This window comes from Neovison vison, chromosome 5 (assembly GCF_020171115.1).
Source record: "Neovison vison isolate M4711 chromosome 5, ASM_NN_V1, whole genome shotgun sequence".
Taxonomy (NCBI): Eukaryota; Metazoa; Chordata; class Mammalia; order Carnivora; family Mustelidae; genus Neogale; species Neogale vison.
Window position 1 is genome coordinate 55,545,345 of NC_058095.1, and position 24,960 is coordinate 55,570,304.

Consider the following 24,960-nt stretch of genomic DNA (forward strand, 5'->3'; position numbering starts at 1 on the left):
CTGCCGAGCAGAGAGCCCGATGCGGGACTCGATCCCAGGACCCTGAGATCATGACCTGAGCCGAAGGCAGAGGCTTAACCCACTGAGCCACCCAGGCACCCTTGACAGAGATTTTTAAAAAAGGATTTTAATGTTTTGTGCGTGACGGGCTTAGAGCACGATTTCCACAGTCAGCAGTTACCGTTGGATTCAGGGCTAAGAATGGCAGCGGGACCCTCGGAGTGAGTGCGGCCGTCCTCCTCTCGTCCTGGGGGCGCAGGGGTTCAGGGTGGCCCAGCCTGCGAGACCACCTGCTTGGACCTGTGAGTCCACGATGGCCAAGGCGGAGCCTGTCGCAGCCACTCCAGCCCACCAAACTCCTTCACGTGCCCCACTGTGCCGCGCAAGCACGAGGGTCCCCGAGGATGCATGTGTGTGCCAGGCCCCAGCATCCCCCCGTGGGCCAGCAAGAGCCCGGCACCTGCTCTCCAAGCTCCCTGTGGCGGGGCAGGGTCCAAGGCACAGACGCGACGGCCGGGCTCCCTTGGGCAGTGCCCACACCCCAGCGACGTCCAAAGAGGGACACAAACCAGGCATCTGTCTGGGACACTTGGAAACAAGGTACACGGGCTCACGGACTCGAGGTGGAAATAAGTGGATGCAGAAGTTCATACTAGATGTCAGAGCTTGTTTTATTAATATTATTTTTCCACTGATCCAATAACTAAACTAAAACAGTTTTCGGAAGAGCAGGCGTGCCCGTTCAGCTTAACCCTGGTACCTGTGGGCCCGCAGAGCGCGTCCGGGGGCAGGAAGTGCTTCCGCGGCCTCTTGTGCTTCTCTGTGAACCTCGGATTCCAGTGCAGGCATCCCCGCACACCCTCAGGTCTCACAGTCAAGTCGGCGCCCGCGTCGGTGGTATCCCCACCGTCCCGTGGCTCTCAGGCAGGTCTCAGTCGCGCTGAAGGTCCTCCGACACGAGACAGGACGGTAAAAAGAAACACACTGAGCTGAGCAGTGCAGTCCCCAGCCGCCAGCCTGCTCTCCAGCTGCATATTTTAATATAAAATACTCGTCCGGCACACGACACCCCTCCGGAGCTGAACATGGTGACCGGCGCGCTCCTCCCGGGTCTAGGACAGAAAATGTAATTCCAAACACGATCGGGATGTTACTTTCAAGGCAGGAGAATGTTGGAGAAAGCAGCACTTCCTCCGCCACTAAGCGGACCCCAGCCCCCCGGAGTCCAGCGTGTCCATCTGTCCCCACGGGAAGTCCTTCCGCGCACATCCCCCGGCCAGTCGCTGCTCCTGCGCCGCAGCATCGTCTCCCACCAGAAGCAAGCGTGGCTGCAGGCTCCTTCCTCGTGACTTCTTCAGTTAAGAGTTAAATAATAATTAACGTTGCTCTAAAGAGGAGGTAAAATCCCAGGGTGCGGGCCGGTGTCTGCCGGGCATGTCATGTCTCGGGGAGCTGGTTGATGTCGGTGAGCTTGGTGTCGTTGAGGATGGCCCGGATCCGCTCCAGGGAGCCCGCCTGCCGGATCCGCTCCAGCTGCACCTAGGAAGCGACAGGGACACGTGCCTGCGCCTCGGGCCAGACTCTCCCAAGCGGACTCGGTTTTGAGGCGACGGGGCCCCTCAGAGCAATTTGCTCCCTGGGGGCTGCCGTGCGACAGACCCAGGCTGACTGCTGGGACTGCAACAGGGATGACCCCCGACCCCTGGCCTCGCGGACGCCACAGGCTGAGTTCGGGACACACGAACGAACCGCGAGCTTCGAGGGTTGTTTCCAATCTCCCGAACATCCGTGCAGGCGTCCGCCGGGCCCAAGGCTGCAGGTTCCCCACAGCCGGCTGTGGCAGTGGACAGGACACCACAGGGAGGACCATGCCGAGCTGGGCCTCAAAGGAAGGGGTGCGGGGATGGGTATGGGGCGCCCACGGTGGGAAGGCGGTGCTGGGGGTAGGGAGAGGAACCGAGTGCAGGCAGTGGCCCAGCGGAGAAGGGTCCCGCGTCTGTGCCCACAACCACTTCCCTCACGGAGCCGCCAGGGAGCAGGGCCCCGGGTTCCTGCGGGCCTCACCTGCAGGGTCTGCGAGAGCTTCACGAAGTCCCTCTGCACCTGCTCGCTGACGTCCAGCTCAGTCTGCAGCCGCTGCGCCTTGTTCTTCTCCTCGAACACGAGCTGCTCCGCGGCCGTCTGCGAGTGCAGTCCACCATGAGGCCCAGGAAGCCACGGTCGTGCAGCTGCGCACCGGCCCCACACGGCTGCCCTTGTAGCACAAGGACAGAGCCACCACCCCGGCACCGCCATTGTTCAGCAGAAAACAGTGGCCGAGAGGAGCTACCACGGCAGCAGGGACGGTCCGGCACCTGCCACAGCGGCTCCCACGAGCCGGTCCGCCCAGCCAGGGAGCCCTCCAGCAAGACGGCGGGGGAGCCTTTCTCGGGACACAGGACCCTCCAGTACCGCGGCTGCAGTCGGCCTCGTGGAGGTTGTCCTCACCGGGCTGGCCTCAGGCTGCGCGTACATGGGGGATGGGCCCCACGGACGGCCCAGAGCAGCGCTTGCCACAGCAACCTGACAGGGTCCTTTCCTGTTCACCCGCGGATGGCCTCGGGGGATACAGCCCCAAGCTGCCACATCCTCCCACACGGGCACCATGCAACCCTGTGTTCCCGGCGCCACATCACCTTAGCCGCCGTCTCCTTCTTTAACTGCTCTTCCAAAGTCACCTTCAGCTCCTGGAGGCCCTCGAGCTGCTGTGACTTGTCCCTCAGGGCAGCCTCCAGCTGGGAAAGGGGAAAGCCGAGCTGGAAAGGGCCTGGGGCCCAGAGCAGCAGCCCCACCCTCAGGCACCCCCGGCCCTGGCCACCGGCTGCCTGCGCCGTCCCCACCTGCTCATCGCTGCCCCTCAAGACCTCCTGCCTCATCAGACATCAATCAGGTCCCTAATAGGTCCTGAGGCCCGGGGACAGAGGTCAGGAGACAGACGTGCATGTGACTGATGGCATGTGACCACAGAGAAGCAGCGTGTCATCCTGCCAGAAAAGCTGACGTGACACTGACCAGTAACAGAAACATTTTCCAGGGAAGGAGGAGGGTGGGAAGGGGTGAAGGTGGGAAGACACGTGTAAGAGCACTCAGAACCAGGGTGAGTCCCTGCTGCAGCAGGCCCTGCGGGCGGACGCGGGAGAGGCCCTGAGCTGGGCAGGGGACACGGGCTCCATCCTGGCGACGGCAGGGGCCACAGGGGGTTTGACAGCGACACAGTTGTGTTTGCATCCTGGTAGTTCTGAAAGACCCCTGGGGCTTCACTACGAAGGGGACCGGGGAGGCGTCCATGTTGGAGGCAGACGGAGGCATCAGGCTGGTAGAGCACGCGGGCCGAGCACTTAAGTCTGAGCCCAAACAGGCGATGCGTGCGGACAAGACTGAGGCGCGCCGAAGCGGGTGTGGTCTGCCCGTCTGCCCCCAACAGCACAGGAGCCAGAATCGTGGCACTGGGGACAGACGAGAAGGCGCGACTCCTACCGGGGTCCACAGCCTGTGGTGGAAAGTTTTCCACTGTCAGGAGGTGACGGTTTCCAGGGAGGGAAATACCAAGGACGCGGGCCCAGACAGTAGGATGGGCAGCGCCGAGACTCAGCAGAAGCCGTCCCTTCTCTAAAGGAACGCGAATGGGCCGGGAGCACCACCAGCACCGAGGTCATGCGGATGGCCCGTGGGACCGTCACAGCTGAGGGCGAGGGGCCTGAGGGGGCGGGGAGGGGACAGCAGACGGGCACAGGACACACGGGGCTGCTCAGCCAGGGCCGGTGGCAGCCCAGGCCAGAGAAGGACAGAGGCCAGGCCCCTGAGTGTTGCCAGAGACAGCGTGAAGAGGCAAGCAGCCAGGAAGGAGAGACAGCAGAGCCACGGGGAAGCCGCGGCCAGCGAGACAGGAGAGGAGTGGACGAGGGCTCAGCTGGCCAGGCTTGCGGGATGAAGGGCGTGCCTGGTGGGGGCGCAGGGCATGGGGCAGGCAAGCAGCGGTGTTGATGTCAGGATTGCTAGCCAGCTAGAAACACCCCCACCTGCTTGTAGGAGACCCTGTTCCACACCGATGCGCCCTGACCCCACCTGCCTGTCCCCGAGCCCCAGCAGACACCAGGCAGACGCTCCCTGTGGGCAGGACACGGCCCGTCTCCCACACACGACTCCCAGCTGCGGTGCAGTTCCCATGGACCTCAGGAGACTCACCTGTGCCTTTTCCACTTTTATTCTTTCTAGTTCAGCTTTTAGGCTAGACACGGAAGCTGGAAGGGAAAGGGGGAAACGTCAGCCTTGCTGAGGTCTTCTTCATTCACACTCCCTTCTTCCATAAGCTTGATCTCAAACAAAGAAAGCAGTCGGACCCCAAGAGCAGACCAGTGCCCCCCTTTCAAGTGCCCCAGCACCCCCAGCAGCGCGGAGCTCTAGTGCAGGCAGGGGCCACATGGAAAGTGCGTCCTGCACCAGGTCTAACTCTGGGGCCGGTGCAGCCCAGCAGGGCTCTGCCAGGAGTGGCAGCTCCACTCCCCAAATAGGGGATTTTCAAGTCCCAATTAAATCTGAATTTACTCCGGATATATCAGAACATCTGAAAAACCCTTCATTCTTTCCTACACCTCCTCTGTGCGTTTGCTCCTTTCACGTGTACATAATCTGAAAATCAGCAGCCCACGGGTGCCCCGTTTCCCCACCCACTTCTCCCAGGCCCCGCCCATGGCCCGAGCCCCACCCAGCTCCTCCTTGCAGTTTTCAATCTCCAGCTGCAGGGTCTCCTCAAGGTTCTCCTTCAAACACTGCTCGGCCTGGATCTGCTCTTTGAGGAACAGGATCTCGGCCTTTAGCTTCTCCTCTGTGTGTTCCGCCGCCGTCCGCACGTGCACAATGCTCTCCCGGTATTTGAGGACCAGCTCCCGCAGTGCCTGCAGCCGAGAAACCGGGCTCGCCAGCTGTGCGACACTGGAGAAGCCCCAGACAGCTCCCGCCCCCGCATCCGCGGGCGCCCTTCCAGAGAGTGCAGAAGCTCGCCCTCAGGGCTTCCCGCCATGGCGCACCAGAGGCGCTCCGGGGGGCAGAACCCAACACTACGGCCAGAAACAGCAGGGTGGGCTGTGTGTCTCCCCCAAGACCACCTCCTCAGCAGAAAACAAGAACGCATGGGACACACAGTGTGGCTGGGCTGTGCAAGCCTCCGCGGCCCCGCCGCCTGCTGGTCAAACCTGGGGGAGCCGGGGTGAGGTCCCAGCAGGCCATGCCCCCAAGCAAGTGTGACTTCCGCACAGAGTGACCTCACACACGCACTGACACACTCTGCCAAGCGCTGGCCACGGGCCACAGGCCATGAGGCACGCTGGGACAGACGCCGCAGGGCGAAGAGCCGCTTTCCAAGGGGAGTGCCTGTTTTTCTATAATAAACTCAGTTTAAAACTTAATTCCCTGAATCGTAGTTGTCTTCTTTTTTAAAAAGTCCAATTACGCCCTAAGGCAACTGTGAGGTAAACGAGGACTCCTCAGGTCCCCACCAGCGGCACCTGAAGTCAGCTCGGGCAGAGCAAAGAGCATCCAGAGACCGTGGGAGGAAAGCCCCGAGATCTCCTCCTGGAGCAGGTCTAAGCCTCAGTCCCCCTGCCTGCACCGGTCACACAGCCTTCCGGCCTTCGAGGAAGTGTGCTTAGTCCAGGCGTTCAAGTCTAGAGAGCCTGGAAAAGAGGAGCCCGCCTGGGCACAAAACCGCTCATCAGGGGGACGGTGGGGAGAGCGCGAGCAGACCGGTCTCCAAACTCTCTCTGCTGAGATCAGTCACAGTTCCCAAAGTGCAATGCCAGTGGCCTGCACGGAGACATGAGGTCGGGAGGGCAGGGGCCAGACACAGGGCGCTGGTGGCAGGTCAGCGAGGTGGTCCCGTGAGTAAATAAAATGCAGTGGTTGTGTTCATATGTACATGGGTGGGGGGGACAAAAAAGGAAGAGGCCCAAGTTGTAGAGGCTGGATCTGCAGGGTAGGATCAGGGAAAACTGTTGCAAAATTATAAATTTCTGTAGTGTTGATACTTAGATAGTTAACTATTGTAAGTTCTTTTTTTAAAAAATGGAAACAAAAGATCTCACAAGTAACAACTGCTCCTTGCCTATACTGTCTGCACCTCCTGGGCTTGGCCTCACAGGCAGCTGCTGACGCTGAAGGACCTGCCGGTGGGGAGCACAAGGGTGGGGACGGTGCGGGGCTGCGAGCGCACCCGGCCCGCCTGATCTCGGGCCCGCCTGGGACCCAGATGGGAGATGGTCACGAGTGTTACTGGGAAGCGGGCAGCTTCACAGCCCACATCCGTCCAATGACAGAGGAACAGAAGCGACCCCACGTGTCGGTGAAGTTAAGTGAGGGCAGGAGGATGGCAGGTGTCGTTCACACTCCCCAGGCTGGTACAGAAAACCAAGCCCGGCAAGCCCTCCTCACCCTCTGTTTTCACAGTGCTCCCTGGGGGCTCTGCAAATTGCTGCTCTGGTGAGGGGCTTAGGTCTAGACCAAGCATGCATAACTCCACAGTAAAAAAGACATAACCCAACTCAGAAATGAGCCCAAGATCTGAACAGACTTTTCTCTGAGGAACACAGACGAATGGCCAATAAACTACGGGAAGACACTCACTACCACTGCGCGGGCACGGAACACATGAGAACCACAAGATGCTGCTCCCCACCCGCCACGCCGGCTGGAGTAAAACAGTGAGACAGGCACCAGAGGGGATGGGCAGCAGCCAGGACAGGACAGCGGGGACAGGACCAGCGGGGCCGGGACCAGTGGGGATGGACAACGGGGACGGGACAAGCAGGGATAGGTACCAGAGGGGACGGGACCAGTGGGGACAGGTATCAGCGGGGACGGGTACCAGCGGGGATGGAACCAGTGGGGATGGGGACCAGTGAGAACAGGCAACAGCGAGGATGGGTACCACCAGGGACGGGACCAGCAGGGACAGGGACCAGTGGAGACGGGCAGCAGCCAGGACAGGACCAGTGGGGACGGGACCAGTGGGGACAGGCACCAGAGGAGGCGGAGACCAGTGGGGACGGGCACCAGCAGGGACAGGAGAAAGCCTCATGCAATCACTGTGCAGCTCTCACAGGCCCTGTGACTGAACCTCAAGGTATGTCTCCCAGAGAAACCCACACGAGCAGCGGACGTCCACAGCAACATCATCCTCAGCTGTGTGCATGAGGAGACCCCCCGGATGCCCACCCAGAGGCCAGCGGGTAAACAGAACATCCACGCGGCCAAGACAAGGGCGGGCACTCGGACGCGGCTGTGCGGCGCGGTGACCGTGGACAACGGTCTGCGGCGGTGAAGGACCACACACCGCCCACACCGCAGGGTCCCAGCCGTGCACAGCACGGCAGGGCAATGCCGGGAAGAGAGGAACTCGGCAGGTGCTCTGGGCGGGGCGGTGGGGGGAGAAGGGCCCAGGCGTCTTCCAGAGGTGATGCACACATTCTGAAATTATGGGGCTGCATCCGAGAGCCACTGGCCCCACCACGCTCGACGCTTCACCGCGCTCCACCTGCACGGCCTGTCGCGCGTGAGAACCAGCCAGCGGCCATTTCAGAAGCCGTGCGTCCCTGCTCCTGAGCACGGGGAAACACGGTACCTCCAGAGTGTCCGGGAGCACTGAGTCTTCCGCCTGCTGCAGCGACGCGTGCAGGCTGTGCTTCCCCTGCAGACTGTCGTTGTCCTTCTGCAGCCTGGCCAGCTCGTCTGCCACCTGCTCCCGCGACCGCAGCAGCACTGCCTGCAACACACGCCAGAGTCACCACCGCCACTGCAGCCGGGAGACGCCGGGCTGAAGCAGCGGGGGCTGGGCACACGGGAACACTCGGAACGACTGCCATGTCACCCGCAGGGGCTCCTCTGTCTCGAGGACGCAGACAGGAAGAAGCATCTGAGCCCGTGCTCTGCGGTCTCCAAGGGCAGCAGAGACGTCATGACCCCTCCCCACTCCCCTGCAGCCCCAGGCCCTGCAGCTGGGGCTTCACTCAAACAGAGCACATATGGGAGCACACACCGCACGACCCCATCTCCCCACCAGCCGGGACAGCCGAGCAGCACTGGCTCCCTTGCACAGAGTCCACGTCTACACAGTCAGCTCAGGGTCCCCGTGCACGGCCCAACGGCCATGCGTGCTGCAGTCGGCAGGAGGACCCCTGCTTGGAACTATGGGACACCTGAGCAGCTCGTTCCTAAAACAGAACCAGCGCCCACGTGTGTTTGCACGCTGATGCACCATATAATTGTAGGTATTTGATGAGGATTTGAATTGTTATAAAAATTATCCTAGCTACTTTGAGCATATGATGAAATTCTACACAAGTATCTGACTTCTGCTAACTTTACCCGGTCATTTCACCGGCGCACGTGTGTAAACACAAACTGTGCGCTCCAATACTCCGTTAGCGACGGCGGCTCTACGTGAGGCATGCACTGCGCAGGGGGACACAGAGACGAAAGCCGGAGCCCAGCCTGGACAAGCTCACAGTGCAGGGGAGGAGAGCTCGGCAAAGCAACAACCCCAGGGGAGTACAAGCACTAAGATAGGGGACGGGGGCAGCAGGGATGACAGGACAGAGCAGTTCCAAGGGGAGAGGCTCAAGGTCATTTCCCATAGAAGGGGACTGCAGCATCCGGAAGGTCGAAGGCTGCTGGCAGGCCTGCGCGGTCACACATCAATCTCAGTTCATTCTGCGGCTCTTATCTGCAGGTCTGAAACCACTGGGCTTATGCTCCCCTTCAGCCCTTTCACAAAATAGGAGCATCCCACTCTCTCTGGGACATGAAAAGGGGGAAAGAATAACATGGGTATAGCTACTACTTTTGTAAAGAGAAAAGCATGAGGATACACCAAAAATATATTTAAATGATCCTACACAGGAGGGGGCAGGATGGAGTGAAAGGAATAGGGAATGGAAGAAGTATGAACATTTATCCATTTTTATAATTTTATGAACCATGTTGCATGCCCCCCCAAAAAAGTAAATCAAAAAAGAAAAAAAGGGAAACCCAAAAATGTCACACGGACAGACACAAAGGGAGCTCACCCTGCATGGAAACGGTAACATAACCACAAAGGAAGTAGTTAACTCCAGCAGCTTTGGAAACACAGCAGGTGCACTGCGAATCCTCAGCTGAGACACATTCTAAGAGCAAGAAGTGCTACAAAGAATCATGGAAACTCACTCAATGCTCTTGCTGTTGGTGGCACTACACGGTCACTCAGAAACCATGGTGCCCCCGCCCTAACCAGGTGATGGCCGCCACACAGCAACTCCCTGCCCCACAGAGTGCCCCACAGACTCACTGCACCTCTGTGCTGCTCGTGCCCAGATGTCTAATCTGAATCGAATCGCATGGGAATAATCCGACACGTGATTTTAGGGGGAAGCTGGTCTGGGCTCTGCAAAATTGCTAATGTCACAGACGACCATTAAAAACCAAAACCAAAAAAAACCACCACCAAAATGGTAGATGACTATTCTAGATTATCAGAGACTTAAAAGAGAGTAAAGTGACAAGATGGCAAAAGACAGTATGTTACCCCTGACTGGTTCTTCCACCAAAAAATCAGAATAAAAAACCAAAACCGCCCCTATGAAGAACCACGCGCTTTGGGGACCCTGGTCCCATTTTAAGGGTACGAGAACAGTGCCGTGGTGGAGGAGAAGCACCCCTCCTCCGCTCTCGGGTGACGCGTGCTCAAATATTCCGGAGCAGCACAGTATCGGCGAAGAATTTCCAGGTGGCTCAGAACACACACACACAGATGGTAGAGACGGAGGAGCCTCAGCAGTGTGTGAGCAGGTGCGGCCCAACACTGACAACTGGGAATGCTAACTGGAGATGCGAGGAGTGTCCATTCCATAAGCCGCTGGAGACGGACGTGCTCCCAGACGCTGCTGGGGGAACGCGAAGATCCCAGGCATGGCCACAGCAGCTCTTGTGTGAAGGGGCAAAGACACGGGGTCTCTCTCCCTCACTCCAAGAACCTGTGCAGGTCACGTCAAGAAAGGGGTCAGGCAGCAGATGGAGCGCGGGCCCCCAGCCTGCCTTCGAACACGTCTCTGGTCACCTGCCACGCGCGCATTCTAAGCGGCGTCCACTCAGGGGGCGCAGGCCAATGTGTGAGGAAGACAAGCAGGCAGAGACGAGGGAGGACAGAGGAGAGAGGAGCTATACGCTGGAATGCTGTCAGCATTAGCAGCGGCTTTTGCACTGACAGTTACCGTGTCGTACCCTCTGATCGACGAGAAGGTATTAAAGTCGTGGTCAAGGGTCAGAATGAGATGCTCCAGAGCCCAGGGCTAGTATTTCGGGACCAGCTCCAGAGGCGCTCAAACGCTGACCCGACACCAGCCAAGAACAAAGCACTGCTGTGCCCAGACAACCGGAGGCCTTCCCCCATCACCACTGGCCGAGCAGGACGCGAGGTGGCTCTGGGATCACCCCGGCTCTGCCAGCTCGGCCATCATCTTACAAGGGCCATCGGCGTCGGGTTCCAGCTTCAAGGAAACTGAAGCAGAGGCGGATGGAGCCGGCCCAGTGGGGAAGGAGGCCTGGTCCCAGGAACTACTCTGCAGGATTCCCAGCAGCTCTTCCTCCAGGAGCTGTCCGCCCCAGCCGTCAAGACAGACAGACGGCCCCCTGCAGCACCGCAGCGATGGTGCCCGTGTCAGTGGCCCGGGAGCCCCGGGAGCCTGGTTTCGGTCAGGGAGCTGCTCGGGGCAGGTATGGAACGGTTTGAAGGCTCCAGCTACCGGGGCTGTGGGGGATTTCAATGTCCACCTCGTATCTGAGCCCACCGGCAGCCCAGAGCTCACCCTACTGAGGCTGCCCAAGTCAGAAAAGGACAGTAAGTTAAAGGTCCGAGTGGTTTTGGTTGGAAGGCAGGTTTAGAAAAGGAGTGGGGTCTTCATGTAACCTCGTCCATGACCGACACTGCTTCAGCCCTGGAAAGCCGAACAGCAGGGCCACTGGGCGAAGGAGACAGTCCCAGCAAAGAGGGTCTCACAACAGAACAAGAAAGGAATCTCTTCAACATGGTTCATGCTAACTTAAATGTCAACTTACCATCTGCTCCTGAACATCCCTTTTTGCCTGGGAAAAGCCCTGCTGTAACTCTTCAAGTAAGCTCTCGGACGCCTGGGCTCTCAGGACAAGTGCAGAGATCTTAAAAGACAAAAGCGCACACGGACAATATCATTAGGGAGCTGACGATTCTGACAGGAACCCTCGCAGCCCCAGCTTATCTCACACTCAGAGCTGATGCTGGCTTCGTTTGCCACTAGTCATCACCACTCATGGCGCAGATGTGTGTGCCTCTGCGGGACCTCAGCCCTCCCGCCGCACCGGGCAGCAGGGGCAGTGCCCGGGCTTGCACACCACTGTGCACGAACAGCGCTACTGGGCTCTCGACTTGGATGACAACCCACGCGGCCTACTCACAGTACCCTGTAAGGAGCTTTTAGGAAAAAAATAAAAAATTCTGAAACTCTGTCAACTAAAAAAACAAACAAACAAAACAAAACAAAAAAAACCACTCACAGTGTAAAGGACAAATAGATTTTCTCTGAACTGGCTTCAGGCTTCAAGATGACTTACTTCAAAGCAATAAACACATGATTAACATCACTGAACTCTCAACTCCCTTCGACTTAATGTTCCTGAGACGGGTCCTGTGAGACTCGGGGAGAGTTGGGATGTAACGTTGATAGGTACGTATCAATGATAAAATACAACATACGATACAATACGTACGTAACGATGATAAAATACAACAACACACATGTGTTTAGACACGGAAAACATGACTATATGCTCCCAGTAACAGCAGATCAGACCGGGAGACCCAACCTTCCTATTTGGAATTAGGAAAACCAGATAAAATATGAACAATAACTACTTGAAGGCCCTGGAGGAGACGGCAAAAAAGACACAGAACCCCGGACCAGATAGAGGACACATGGAGAGTCAAGCGGCATTTGCAACAGCTCTTCCCTAGAAGCACGTGCTGGTTCCGAAAGAAACACACATGACACCACAAAGCTCAGTGCCCCAGGGTAGGGGGGCAGAGATGAGAGTCCAGAACCCATGATGCAAAAGGAGCCAAGGACTGGGTCCCCAGAGGGTGACACCAAGGAAAAGGGAAGACTTTAACCCGACCTTCACACCTTTATGTACTCTCCATTCCTGTAACTGGATGACAGTGGTCTGGGATTGTGAGGACCACTAGTTGCCTCTCATCAGGAAAATGGTTTTTGTTTTTGTTTTTGTTTTTAAGAGTTTTATTTATTTGAGAGGGAAAGAAGGAGCGGTGGGGAACAGCAGAGGCAGAGGGGGAAGCAGGCTCCCCGCTGAGCAGGGAGCCCGATGGTGATGGCAGACTCAATCCCAGGACCCTGAGATCATGACCTGAGACAAAGGCAGAGGCTTAACCCACTGAGCCACCCAGGTGCCCCTCTTTTTTTTTTTTTTAAGATTTTATTCATCTATTTGACAGAGAAGAAACAAAAGTAGAAGAAGAAGAGGGAGAAGCAGGCTTCCTGCTCAGCAGAGAGCCTGACTCAGGGCTTGATCCCAGGACCCTGAGATCATGATCTAAGCTGAAGGCAGATGTTTAACTCAGTAAGCCACCCAGGTTTTATATTTTTTCAACATTTTCACATATAATGTCTAGCACTCAAGTAAAAATGCACAAAGAAAAGATAGGATAAAAACAAAAATAAATAATAACAGAGGTAATACAAACACATCTAAAATGAATCCAGATTTGGGAATTATTAGAGAAAGACTGTATCTGACCTGTCCAGAGATTTAAAAGGCAAAATTTAAACCTACTGGAGAACTAGGGAAAACAGAAAGTAACCAAAAGAATATGATAAACAGAAAAAAAAATCAACTGTCTTAGATAAAAATTTCAGTGGATGCATTTTAATAGATCACATTAGAAGAAAAAATGAGTGAGATGTAAAACAGAGCTGAAGAAAATGAACAAAGACAAAAACGTTAGAAAATACAGAAAAGCCTTAAAAAGCCACGGAGAGGCCACATGCGGGTCTAACATGTGCATCTGCAGAGGTGCGGCCGTGGAGGCAAAGAGCCAGCAGGGCGAATGCGAGGCCCTCACAGAGACCCTGCACCTGCTGGAGGCCGCTCCCGAGAAGCCGGGCCGCGCGTCCGGCGCAGACACGCGGGGGTGCAGGAGAGCGAGTGCTCGCAGAAGCCAGAAACGACGCTGCGCCCTCCACCGTGGATCGCACACACGGGGCCATCTCCCCGGCACAGACGCACAGGAACATCTCCCCACGGACGCACCCCGTGGTGCGCAGGAGCCTCCCAGACGGAGGACCCGACAGAGCCTCCAGATGACAGGCTTCCATCTACACGCAGTTGAGGCCACGCCGCACAGCCCACGGTACGGGACGCCAGAAGCCCACCTGCCTCTCAGTGTGGCTGCGCAACAGGGCATGCCGCGACATGAGTTCCCTGTCCCGATCCAGGTGAGGACCGCCCTGGCACATCTTTCACACGTTAAAATCCATCCAAGTTTACACGTGAGATTTCTGCTTGCTGTAGGTAATGTCTCCGTAAAAGCAAGTTTGTAAAGGACACATGATGGCTGAGAATATTCCAACTGCGGTGTAAGACATCAATCCAGAAATCCAAGAAACCCTGAGAACCCTAAACAGCAGAAAGAGGAAAAAGATACACCGAGGTACAGAACAGTGAAACTGCTGAAAACGAAAGCCACAAAGAGCATCCTTAACACAGCCAGGGGAAAAAACAACATTTCACCTAAAGGAGCAACAGTGAGACACCCACAGACTTCTTACAAGAAACTCGGACGCCACAGCGATGAGCGCCAGAGACAAGCAGCCCCGTGCTCAGGCCCGCAGCCGGCCAAGCACCCTTCTTGGATGAAGGTAGGAGTAAGACGGTCGATCTGACAGACGAGAATATAGACGAGTACAGACTTCCAAGATGCATGAGGCTCACGGCGGCCTTTCTCCACGCTGATCACAATGAAAAACTCTGGATAAATACAAAAGCTACCCAAAGACTAAAAATAAAAAATAAGCAAAAGCAGTCAAGGGAAGGAAGTCCGCAGAGGAAAAAGCAACCCCTCGGGGGGTGAACCTATGGTCCCCATGGGGATCTCCCACTTCCGACTGCCCCACAGGAGGGCCGCCCAGCTGCGGGGGCGCAGGGCTGTTCTGGGGATGGGCGCTAGAGAAAGGGCATCCACCGGCGCGAGCCCCACACCCACCACTGAGCAATCCGCAAGTGAACACATCCAAAGGCTCTGCAGAGGCTTCGAGAAATGGACCGGTCACCCAAGGTGAGACAGAACTTGCTAACGGAACCTGATCACGTTAACAGAACACTGAGTCTCACGATACAATATCCCTCATAGGGACACCTGGGTGGCTCAGTTGGTTAAGCGGCTGCCTTCCGCTCAGGTCATGATCCCAGCGTCCTGGGATCAAGTCCCACATTGGGCACCCTGCTCCACAGGGAGCCTGCTTCTCCCTCTGCCACTCTGTCTGCCTGTGCTCTCTCTCTCTCTCTGACAAATAAATAAATAAAATCTTAAAAAAAAATCCCTAATTCCAGGACACAATCTAAAAGCACCTGACACGGAGAGAATCAGGAAAATGTGAGCAATTCTCAAAGGAAAGGAATTCCCACATGCCAGCCCCACGATGACCTGACAGCTCAGAGGCAGGTATGCGAACCACACTGCATGAGACAAAGGTAAGCATCTGTGACATGAATGAAAACAGGGCTCCCAGCAGCAAAACAAAAACCCTTTAAAAAGAGCAGCAGGTGAAAAGGTTACTGTGAATCACAGCAGAGAATCTGGCACAGAAGCAGCCAAACTAATCGGAGAGAACAGAGACTAAGCCTGAGCCACAGGCACGTACCCACCAGGCGAGCGACAAGACGACCCTGCGGGGCAGACAATGGGGGTCTTTTCACTAAATGGTACAAGAACCGGCTAAACATATGGAAAAGATAAAATTTCACCTTTATCTGTGCAACTACATCAAATCAGCTCTAGATGGGTTTTTAGATATAAACGTGACTATAAACAATGAAGCTTCTAGAAAAATAATGTAAAAACATCTTTATAATGCCAGGGTAACAAAATACTCATTTAAAAAAATATATTATTATTTATTTTAGAGAGGAGCACATGAGCAGGGAGAGGAACAGAGGGGGAAAAGAAGGGAGGGGAAGAATGCCAAGCAGACTCTGCAGGGAGCACACAGCCCACACAGTCCCAGCACCCTGAGATCACGACCTGAGCCGAGATCAAGAGTTGGATGTTCATCTGACTGAGCCATCCAGGTGCCCCAAGAAAATACTGTTTTAAAAAACAGAACAAAAATCACCAATCGTAAAGGTCAATAAACCTGGATACCTGAAAATCAAGAACTTCGGTTCATCACAAGGCACCAATAAGTAACAGAAACACAAAATATGAGAGACACATGCCACACAAGTCACCAAAGATTCTAGTATGATTATGTAAGGAGCTTCTAACAAGTCAGAAAAATAACCAAAATCAGATAAAGAGACTAGACAATCCAACAGACAATCAGCATAAGACTAGAGAGGACTCACACACGCGCACATGTGCACACACACACACACGCACTGATATCCCAGAGGCCAAGAAACAGGACTGGTGCCACACAACCTGGGTGGTCTTCGGAGAAAGGCACACGCAGCCCCTGTGAGACGCCAGCATCACCTGCCACGACCACAGGCCCACAGGGATCCCCTGTGCCTTGTTGGCGAGAGCCTAAATGCAGACGGCCACTGTGGAAAACGGTCTGGCCTTGTCACCCGCTGTCATCCGCCGCATGCATTCCAAATGCTCCGAGCCGGTCACGGCCCTTATGGGTGGACACCAGCAGAAGTACCAGCCCCACATGGAAATTTCAAAGCAGAATTACTTCTAACACTGCAGAACGGGAAGCCACCCAAATGCACGTCTTGACAGAAAGACGGACGGACCCATACAGGACAAGTGTGCGATGACCACAAGGAAGCACCCACCGCTCCCGCATCAGGGAAGAGCATCGCGATGCCACACAGAAGACGACAAGACAATACACGTGTCGGACGGTGTCTGAAGTCAGGTGGGGGCAGTTGTGGCAGGCAGGTTCGCACGCGGCTCTCCCGTCCTGATGGGGCTCTGCGGAGAGGAGCATGGGCATGCCAGGCCTGTCCAGGAAGCTTTGAGTTTTTTTATGTGTTACACATTTAAGAAGTCAGTAAGAACTTAAAAAGCATCACTCCTGAGACGTCTGGGTGGCTCAGTGGGTTAAGTGTCTGCCTTTGGCTCAGGTCATGATCCCAGGGTCCTGGGATCAAGTCCCACATTGGGCTCCTGCTCAGCCAGAAGCCTGCTTCTCCCTCTGCCTCTGCCTGCCTCTCTGCCTGTGCTCACGCTCATGCACACGCGCTAACAAATAAATAAAATCTTTTAAAGAAATAATAAAATAAAATAAAAAGCATCACTCCCGTCAGAAAGCTCTGCGTGTGCAGCAGGAAAACCTGCTGAAGGTAGAAAATGCGAGCCCGCGGACAGCCACGGAGCACAGAGCCGCACTTCCCAGCTCCGGAGGGCCGGCCGCAGAAAGCTCGGGCAGGGAGCTTGACTCCCCGGGGTCTCGGCCGAGAGACCAGGGCTGGGGTTCAGAGCCACTGCCCGTGGCCACACGGCGCCATCAGCCCGTGTACCTGGTGGCCGGCATCGTGGGCGCTGCGGCTCAGGGCGGCCTCCAGCTGCTGCCGCTCCCGCGCCGTGGTCTCCAGCTGCTCGTGCGCCTGCCTCAGCATGGCCTGCAGCTTCTTTACCTGCGGACGGCAAACACCGGTGAACACGTGGCTCCACGGAAGCCTTCGTGCACTAAGACGAAGGCCCGACCTCCAGAGACTTTAAAGAGCTCATCTATTTTCCTCCCGAGAAACAGCACGTGCTTGTCCATTCAGAAAGGCCAGCAGCATTAGAGGGCAGTGCCGGGCTTGGGCTGAGCAGGCGGCCTCGCACATGTGCTCTCGTGCGGGAAGGTCGCTCCCCGTCTCATCCCGCATGCCGGGGCCCTTACTCCACTCTGTCCGCTGCCTCCCACCTGCACCCACGCTAACACGATGCACCTTCTGTGAGACCAAAGTCAAACTGTGTTATTTCCCTACTTGGAATTCCTAAAGGCGTCCCAAGGCCCTCAGGGTAGAAATCATGTGCCGTCCACCAGCAGCGCTTCCCCATGACCTCACCCTGCCTTCCCTCTGCAGAGTCGTCTCCCCTCCTGCTCCCCTACACAGCCCCGAGCCAGCCGTGCTTCCGGAACACAGTGCTCCCCTTCCTAAGTGTTCCTTTGTGCACCTCTCCTATCCCTAACACCCTCTTCCGTTTCTTCTCCCAATTTTCACTTTGGCTCTAGAACACACCTAGCTCGAGCAACACCTTCCCTGAGCGCACGGCGAGGCCCTCCCGCGTCCCTAGAAAGTGTTTCTAACATCTATGGGAACCAGCGCACCCGGAGGAAATGAATGGTGGTGGCATCTGGACGTATCAAGCCGTTCTCCTAACCTGCTTATCTAATTTTAACACAACTAAAGAAACAATCTTTACAATAATCAAATAATTTGGAAAAAGAAGGAAAAAATCATCTGTTCCTCCTACGTCCTCTCACAAGCCCACTCTCTGGAGACTCCCCTTCCCTAAGTGTCCTCAAGAATTCGCCGTCAGAAAAAAAAAAAAAAAAAGAATTCGCCGTCAGACACACTGCTTGGAGAGGGACCTGCCCATCCCCACACACAATCCATCAGGTCTCAACTTCTGTGCCCCTGAGAACTCGCCCCCATCCGCTCAGCAAGTCTGTGACAAGAAGCGGGCAACAGCAGTTAAGAGCCCACACAGGGTTAAGAGGATGCGCCTGGGAGCTTCTGGCTGGCGCAGCACCAGCGCCCGACCCCCCACCCCAGCAGGTCCCGGCCGCAGGAAGGCACTCTGCGGGGCCACTCCTGAGCAGCGGGCCGCCGTGGGCAAAGGGGCAGGCGCGGGGACCCCGGGTGCCGCTGCCCCTCCAAGAGCCTGGCCGGCCAAGCGCAGAAGCTGGTGAGCAAAGGGAGTGTGGACAAAAGGTCCTGGTGTGCCCCCCGCGAAATGCAGTGGGCGTACCGGAGGTCACACGGATGTATGTCCCCAAGCGAAGGGAGAAGGGAGCCCTTATTTCCGCGCGTCCGGGGGAAGGACGCCACGGCCCTCCAGTCTCGCGTGCAGCTCACCTGGTCTCTGGTCTCTGCCTCCTGAACCTGAACGCCCTGTAGCTGCTTCTCGTAGTTGGAGCACATGTCGCAGCGTCGACCGAGTTTGTTCCCTGCGTTATGAACCTGAGGCACCAAAATGACCCTCGTCAGGCAGCACGGGTCGTTCCACCCACGCTACCCAGACAGCCCGGGCAGGGTAAACAACGTCGTCATGGATTTATGGTAACACAGGGTGGGGTTCTGACACAGTGGACACCAACACGAGCACGAGAGGATGCCCAGGGCCCTGAGACACCGCGCCGCAGGAGAGCAAGAGGCCACAGTCCAAGGCCGAGAGCCGCACGCCGTCCATGAGGGGCTGCAGGCAGGGAACCAGCGCCCATGGGCCACTCCCCCCGCTCCAAGCTCAAGCTGCCGGCCAGTGAGCTACACGTCCTTCGTGTGACCAAGGGAGGCAGCTCCACTCAGAGCTCAACCGCTCCTTCCAGAGACGGGGCCCTGAGAGAGAAAGCGCTGCAAATCCGAGAACCTGGCCCCTGTCTCCATGCGCACGGTCACCGGGAAAACCTGCACGACCCTGTGGCCTGAGACAAAGCCCTCACCTGTGAGCCGGGGACCATGTCCCTAGAACACAGGCCCCGTGAACCCGCGAGCCACTGTGCAAGGCGTCAAGTTTGCTCCTACTCGTCCCTCTGAGTTTGCAAACACGCCCGAGAGGAAAATGAACCTCCTGAAACGTCGCCTTCTTCTCCCTCCCATGGTGTCTGCCCCCTACTGATGTGCACTCACGCACGGACTGCTGACGAGATCGCAAGGAGCGACGACAGAAGGGGTCTCGGAGAACACTGAGACTGGCGACAAGGGCAGAGCAAGCACGTTCCTCCAGCACGAAGCTGCCTGCGTGCCGCTCCGGGGAGGCACTTGGGGGCGGTGGGGTGCCGCACAGCCAGAGCGATCAGCCAGTCGGTCCCGGGACTCGGGCAGAAGTCTGACATGTGCATGCAGGGACCTCAGGGCCATCTAGTGAAGGGACAATCCCATGGCCACCGGGTGTCCCACAGCTGGAGCAAGCGGGAGAAAAGAAGGAGGATGGCTCACCTCTTTCTGCAGGAGATTCCATTCAGTCTCGCTGACCAGGCGGTAACCACTGGGGGACACATAAGCACTTTCCACACCCTGGGTGACACTGGAGAGGAGAGACGCGGTCTCCTCCTGCTCGGGCGTCATGGCCTTGATGGCTCTCTCCTGATCTTTGGTCAACATGAACCCACTCGGCATCTGCAGCGACCCAAGGGACGCCGTGTCGAAGTTCTCAGGCGCCAAGTCTGCTCCCACCAGCGGCCCGAAGTCCGACTCATCCAGGTTGCCGGCAGATTTTGCTTTGCAGTTGTAGCCCAGCGCTCTGCACTGCAGCGAGCCGGAGGTCCCCAGGCTGTCCGTAGACTGCGCCCTCCTGAGTCCATCCTTAAACATATCTGCGTCTGACTTGCCAAATGGGTCTGCAGACGGCAACAGCAAGTCCGCGTCCAGCGAGTGCGCAGAGCCATGGGCGCTGTCCAGGTGCTCCTGAAACGTGACAACACACATGGCCAAGTCAGACGACGCGCTCCACTTCAAAGACGGGAGCGAGCGCATCACAGACGCACCTGCCACACACTACACACGCCACTCCGCAGTGTGCTCCCTCCGTAGTCCTGGGACATTCACCGATGACCTCTGTGTGCTGGGCCCAAGCCAGGCGCTCAGGACACAGCTGCGAGCAAACCCCGACCTCGGCACATGTGCAGCTCATGAGAAACAGTGCACCAGTGAGCAGGCGGACAGAACACCGCACAGCGTGACACGGCAGGCTCCCGCTCTGGGTTGAGAGCTCCGGGGGCTTGAGGTGTGGGCTTGAAGCCAGACGGGAGTCGGGGGAGGACTCCCGGAGCTCCGTGCTGGGGACGCCCACGGGGAGACGCCCACCCAACATAGGGAGCAGAAGGCTTTAGAAAGAGGCTGGAGAGTTAACCGCTGCAATGAGAACTAAAGTCACAGCAGCAGCTCACAACCCTACAAAGGGTCTACAGACCGGAGGGGCTGCTGAGGCCAGGGCCCCAAGAAACACCAATTCCGTCCGCGCTGAGGCTGGACAGAGGAAGGAGTAGCCTGAGAGGGCAGCAGTGAGAATGACATCGGACGCTGGCAGGAGACATGAGCACGTGAAGTCTGTTAATCCTGTTTCTTTGTTTTCTATGTTTTATGATGTTTTTCCCATTCTGAGGACCTTGCCAGCCAGAGAGAGACTGGCCCTCCAAGCCACCTGAGTCCTCCGATTAATACACAAGTCGCCTAAGAACACGCCTGGCACATACACCCAACCCATCCCAAGTCCAGCCCAGCCGCCTCCTTTACCTGCCCTCACTGCCCCACACCAGTGCACCCCCACCCTAAATCGACCAGGCGCCAGGCGTGGGGAAACAGAGGAGACCCTGCACCGAAGTCTACTGGGATTCCCCCAACCAGCCCGCCCTGCGCAATCCCGCACCTGCCCTCCGAGTCCCCAATGCCCGGGGCCCATGCTGTCCCCGTTCCCGCTCCTGCCTCGTGACCCAGCGTTGCTGCGTCTGCACATGGCTCTGCATGGTGTGCATGACTCGCTGCTAGGGACACTATGAGCAACATCACACTTTCCTTCCAATGGCGCGGACCCACAGGCCTGGGCACAAATCAACCAGGATGGGATTATGGGGCCTCTGCATGCCAGCGATTCAATACCGCTTGTGGGAAAACATTTACTGATGTGCCAAAACCTCCAAGACAAATTAAAGTGGAAAAAATTTACATAAAACATTATGGAGAGTTACAATATAGGTCATGGTTAAAAAGTGAAAATAGAAACAACACACGTTAACTCTGGGAACAGAAAACAAAACGGAAGCAGAGCTACGCGGTGTCACCTCTGGGCAGGGGGACTATCCAGAAGCTATCCTTGTTTCGCAAGACTTTTCTGTACTTTCCACATTTCCCACAGCAAACATACTTTGCTTTTATAGTGAGAAAAAGATCCTCTACGCATCAGGCAAAAGAAAATATCAGGCCCTACAAATTTTCATCATTTTTAGCCAAAAAACTCAGTCTCTGAAGCGGCCACAATGAACCTCACATCAACAGGCGAAAGTAAATCATCATGAGCCTCAATACAAGTGTTTTCCACAAAGCGTAAAAGATCAGATCCAAAAACCTAAAATATACTTCGAATGTCAGAAAATAACGTTATGTACAATATAAACTACAAACCAACGAAGACAGAATCAAAATATTTTTTAAAAGCTTCACTGTATGTTTTAACAAGTCTCCCTTTCCTGTTTTCCTGCTAAAATATTTTCTGAAAAGTCTGAAACATTTTCAAACATTCCTGCATACAAAAAACACATAATGCTTGGCAGTACCCAAAAACTGAGACACTCTCCTGGGAGTCTGACCACTTAAAAAATGCACAGCAGAATCAGGCCAAGTGGTTCTCAGTGTCCGACCCAAAACAAAGAATGCAGAAAAACAATTACATCATCCTTGTCAGCGTGCACTGGGGTATTTTTAAAACGTTGACGTCCAGCCACCCATAAACATGGAAACCTAAGTGACCAGGAAACAGATCACACAGGGCTGAGCGTCCACGTGCCAACCACACAGACACACTGAACCCCTCAAAGTGGGAACAGACCCTGATCCGATCCGGCCGGGAGGTGGGGCAGGGCTGGGGGCAGTGGGTGCGAGGCACATGAGCTCGGGGCAGGGGGACAGGGCTGGCTGTACGGATGCAGGGAGCATGGGAGGCACTGAACGTCACCCAGAGGTGAAGGCCCTTCTGTGCCACTCTGGGGGCCCAGAGGCTGGGGGCCTTCGCTCTTACCCTAAAAGTGGGAACAGTCAGCCTGCGTCCTGAAGATGAGAGGGAGGATCTCAGTGGTCAGTGAGCAGGGCAGGCAGCCCGGTAGGGCAGCCCCCAGTGCACGGACAGAACAGGACGGTGACTGTGGCTGGAACGGCGAGCAGTAGGAGGTGACTCCCAGTCACGGGAGTCCGTGTGCTCTGAGGAGGGAGGCCTGGCTGCAGCTGCACTGCCCATAAGGGAAGGGGACAGTAATGCTGGGGGCGCCGGCAGACAGGAAATCTGATGGAGAGGCTCCGGCTGCCGCGGGGAGGGCGCGAGAGGCCCCAAGGCCACGGGAGCAGCACTCTCCATGCCCGGGGCTCCCCACCTCACCCGCCTCTTCCACCCGCCGCCCCGGCCTCACCCACTGTCCTCACAGCCCACGGCCTCAGACCGGCTGACGTGCAAGCATGTGCTGTGGGGAGTTTGGTGACTCGGGAAATGAGATCGTCTTCTAGAGAAAAACCCAAAGCACCAGCATCAGTTACTGTCATCCCCGAAAAGATCCAGCAGGCGGCCCTGCAGTCCCCTTCTCCTGCTCTGATCCAGGAACCGCTGCAAGCAAGAGCGTCTAAGCCGCTGAGCACAAGGAGAGGACCCGGTGTCTCCAGAGCACTCCCTGCTGGCTCGCAGACGTGGGGACACACGTCTCCTCTCTATCTCCTCGGATGCTCGGCCCTGCGCGCCCGCACGCACATAGTCACGTCGTGGCCACGGCGACCCTGACGACGGCATCACCCTACCTCCTCGTTTGACAGCTGGGCCGCAGGCTCCTCATGCGGTAAAGCACACGCCGCCGGGGCTCTCCCCTCCTCCTCCGCGTCCACTCGGCCGGGGTCCTTCTGCTTGTGAAATCTCTGCTGCTCATCTTCCTCCTAAAAGTTAAGGAAAACAGATACGGACGTCACCCCGGTAACCTGCAACTCACGGTTCACTCATTCCGCGGCCGCTCCGAGCACAGAGAGAGTGCAGAGAATTGAGGGAAAACCGGGAGCTGGTGGCTCTTCACTGTGCCCCCGCGTCAGGACCTCAGTCCTAATGCTTTCCCACCGCGGGCCCAGAGCACGGAGCCTGGCCTGGAGGAGAAACCAGGAAACGGCTTCCAAGAAGCACGTGTGAAGAGAAAGCACCCCGAAACAGCCCCTCCTTCACGGGGCCCCAGGGCTGTACGCGGACGCTCCTGCCGACGCTGGCAGCATGCGGGCGGGCACAGCCCCTGGAAACCTGGGCGAGTTCACGTGAGACGCAAAAGCAACGGCTGAAGTTCATGTACTGCTGCACGACCAGACGAGCAGACCCCTCAGTGCCCCCCGCCCCAGCCTGGCACGTGGGGACACGGCCATGGCACCTCACAGGGCAGGGGTGGGGGGGCATGAGCTTCTGCAGGAGCAGCGCCATGCGCTCTGCACGGGCAGGGGAAATGGGCCGAGAAGCACCTCTACTGGCACCCCTCTGGAAGAGTCAGCGGACCAGGGAGTCTGCCAATCGGGGGCGGGGCGGGGCGGAGCTCCAAGGACAGGGAGGCAGGCGCACAGGAGACCCCCAGTGCCCTGCCGTGGCTAAGAGGGCAGGTATGGCAAGAGGGGGACACAGGCTTCGAACCTCAGATCTGCCGGCAGTCCAGGCCGCAGCTGGGGCACGTCAGTGTGTCTGCTCCAAGAGCTCAGGACAGAAGCTTTAGAGGTAAAGCCTTAGCATGCACGGACACACGGGAAAACCTTGGCAGGCGTTAACAGCGGCCTTCAGCGAGCGGCGGCAGCGTTTCGACTGTGGTCACGGACAGCAGTCCGGAGCCTCAGCCTGAGCTTGCTGTGTCCGCACACCCAGAAGAGGAGGAGTCACAACTAGAAGACTGGAATTTTGAAAAGGATGAAACTTTTGAACCCAAATCCAACCTAAGTCCTATAAGGCAGTCTGAACAACATCTATGGCACCGAGAAAAGCTCCCACGTGGCTCTCCGCAGGAGATCTCTGCTCCCGCGCAACACCCGGCAAGGCTGGGACACACCACTGTCAGAGACAAAGAACACAGATCGCGAGGCCGTCTGAGCATGGGACGGGGCCAGGGATCGAGGCCGTCACAGTGTGTCCACCCCGGCAGTGAGTGAGTGTCAGCTCTCCAGCGCAGGGCCGAGGACAGCAAGTTCCACATACTCTGTGCCGACTAGAACCAACCAGACACCCACTTCCGATCGCGGATACATGCCCGGGAGGACCGTCCTCCACACGAAGACCAGACGACAGATGCACGTGCTCCTCCAAGGGAGGGGCTGGGACAGTCTCCTCCATCCCCTCGTGTGTACAACAAAGCATCTGCGACCTCAGATGTGTCTGGGTGTGGCTCGTGTGTCTCAGACAGGATTTCAAAAGGTAAGGAGAACGCAGGCTCTCCGGGCACCCTCGGGAATCCTGTCTGTGGCAGCTCACCATCCCGCGCCGTCACCGTCCAACGAGGCTTTCAGAGCCACGTCACCAAAGACGGGACCTGGATACACACAATCCCGTGGCCCGGGAGAACCGAACAGAACTGCGGAGAAAGAGCTTCTCAGAACCGTGAACCGCTGTGTCCCGCAGCTTCCAAAGAGGACCAAGGCTAAAGCAGTTCTTTCCCCGCAGTCAAGGCCCCGACGCAAAATCCTCCCGACGCAGCTACTCTGTACTTGGGAAGGGCACGGAGGCCCGCAGGCTCGGGAGAAGCCTGTGAGGGG

At 56.9% G+C, this 24,960-nt stretch overlaps 1 protein-coding gene across 6 annotated transcripts in view; it reads right to left on the bottom strand.

Annotated features, from left to right (window-relative positions):
- Positions 1–653: 653 nt before the first annotated feature.
- Positions 654–24,960, bottom strand: part of RABEP1 (rabaptin, RAB GTPase binding effector protein 1) — a 90,301-nt gene continuing 65,994 nt past the window's right edge. For 3 of the 6 annotated variants that reach the window (XM_044248869.1, XM_044248867.1, XM_044248872.1), the window contains 12 exons: positions 22,996–23,127; positions 19,438–19,905; positions 18,358–18,462; positions 16,807–16,923; positions 11,125–11,223; positions 7,655–7,795; positions 4,745–4,934; positions 4,225–4,280; positions 2,676–2,774; positions 2,065–2,181; positions 1,750–1,882; positions 654–1,539 (listed from right to left, as the gene is read on the bottom strand). In XM_044248869.1, coding sequence (XP_044104804.1) covers positions 1,388–1,539; positions 1,750–1,882; positions 2,065–2,181; positions 2,676–2,774; positions 4,225–4,280; positions 4,745–4,934; positions 7,655–7,795; positions 11,125–11,223; positions 16,807–16,923; positions 18,358–18,462; positions 19,438–19,905; positions 22,996–23,127 — 1,809 coding nt within the window. In that variant the 3' untranslated portion in view covers positions 654–1,387. The remainder of the gene's footprint in view (positions 1,540–1,749; positions 1,883–2,064; positions 2,182–2,675; positions 2,775–4,224; positions 4,281–4,744; positions 4,935–7,654; positions 7,796–11,124; positions 11,224–16,806; positions 16,924–18,357; positions 18,463–19,437; positions 19,906–22,995; positions 23,128–24,960) is intronic. The other 3 variants (XM_044248871.1, XM_044248868.1, XM_044248873.1) reach the window with 3 other exon arrangements.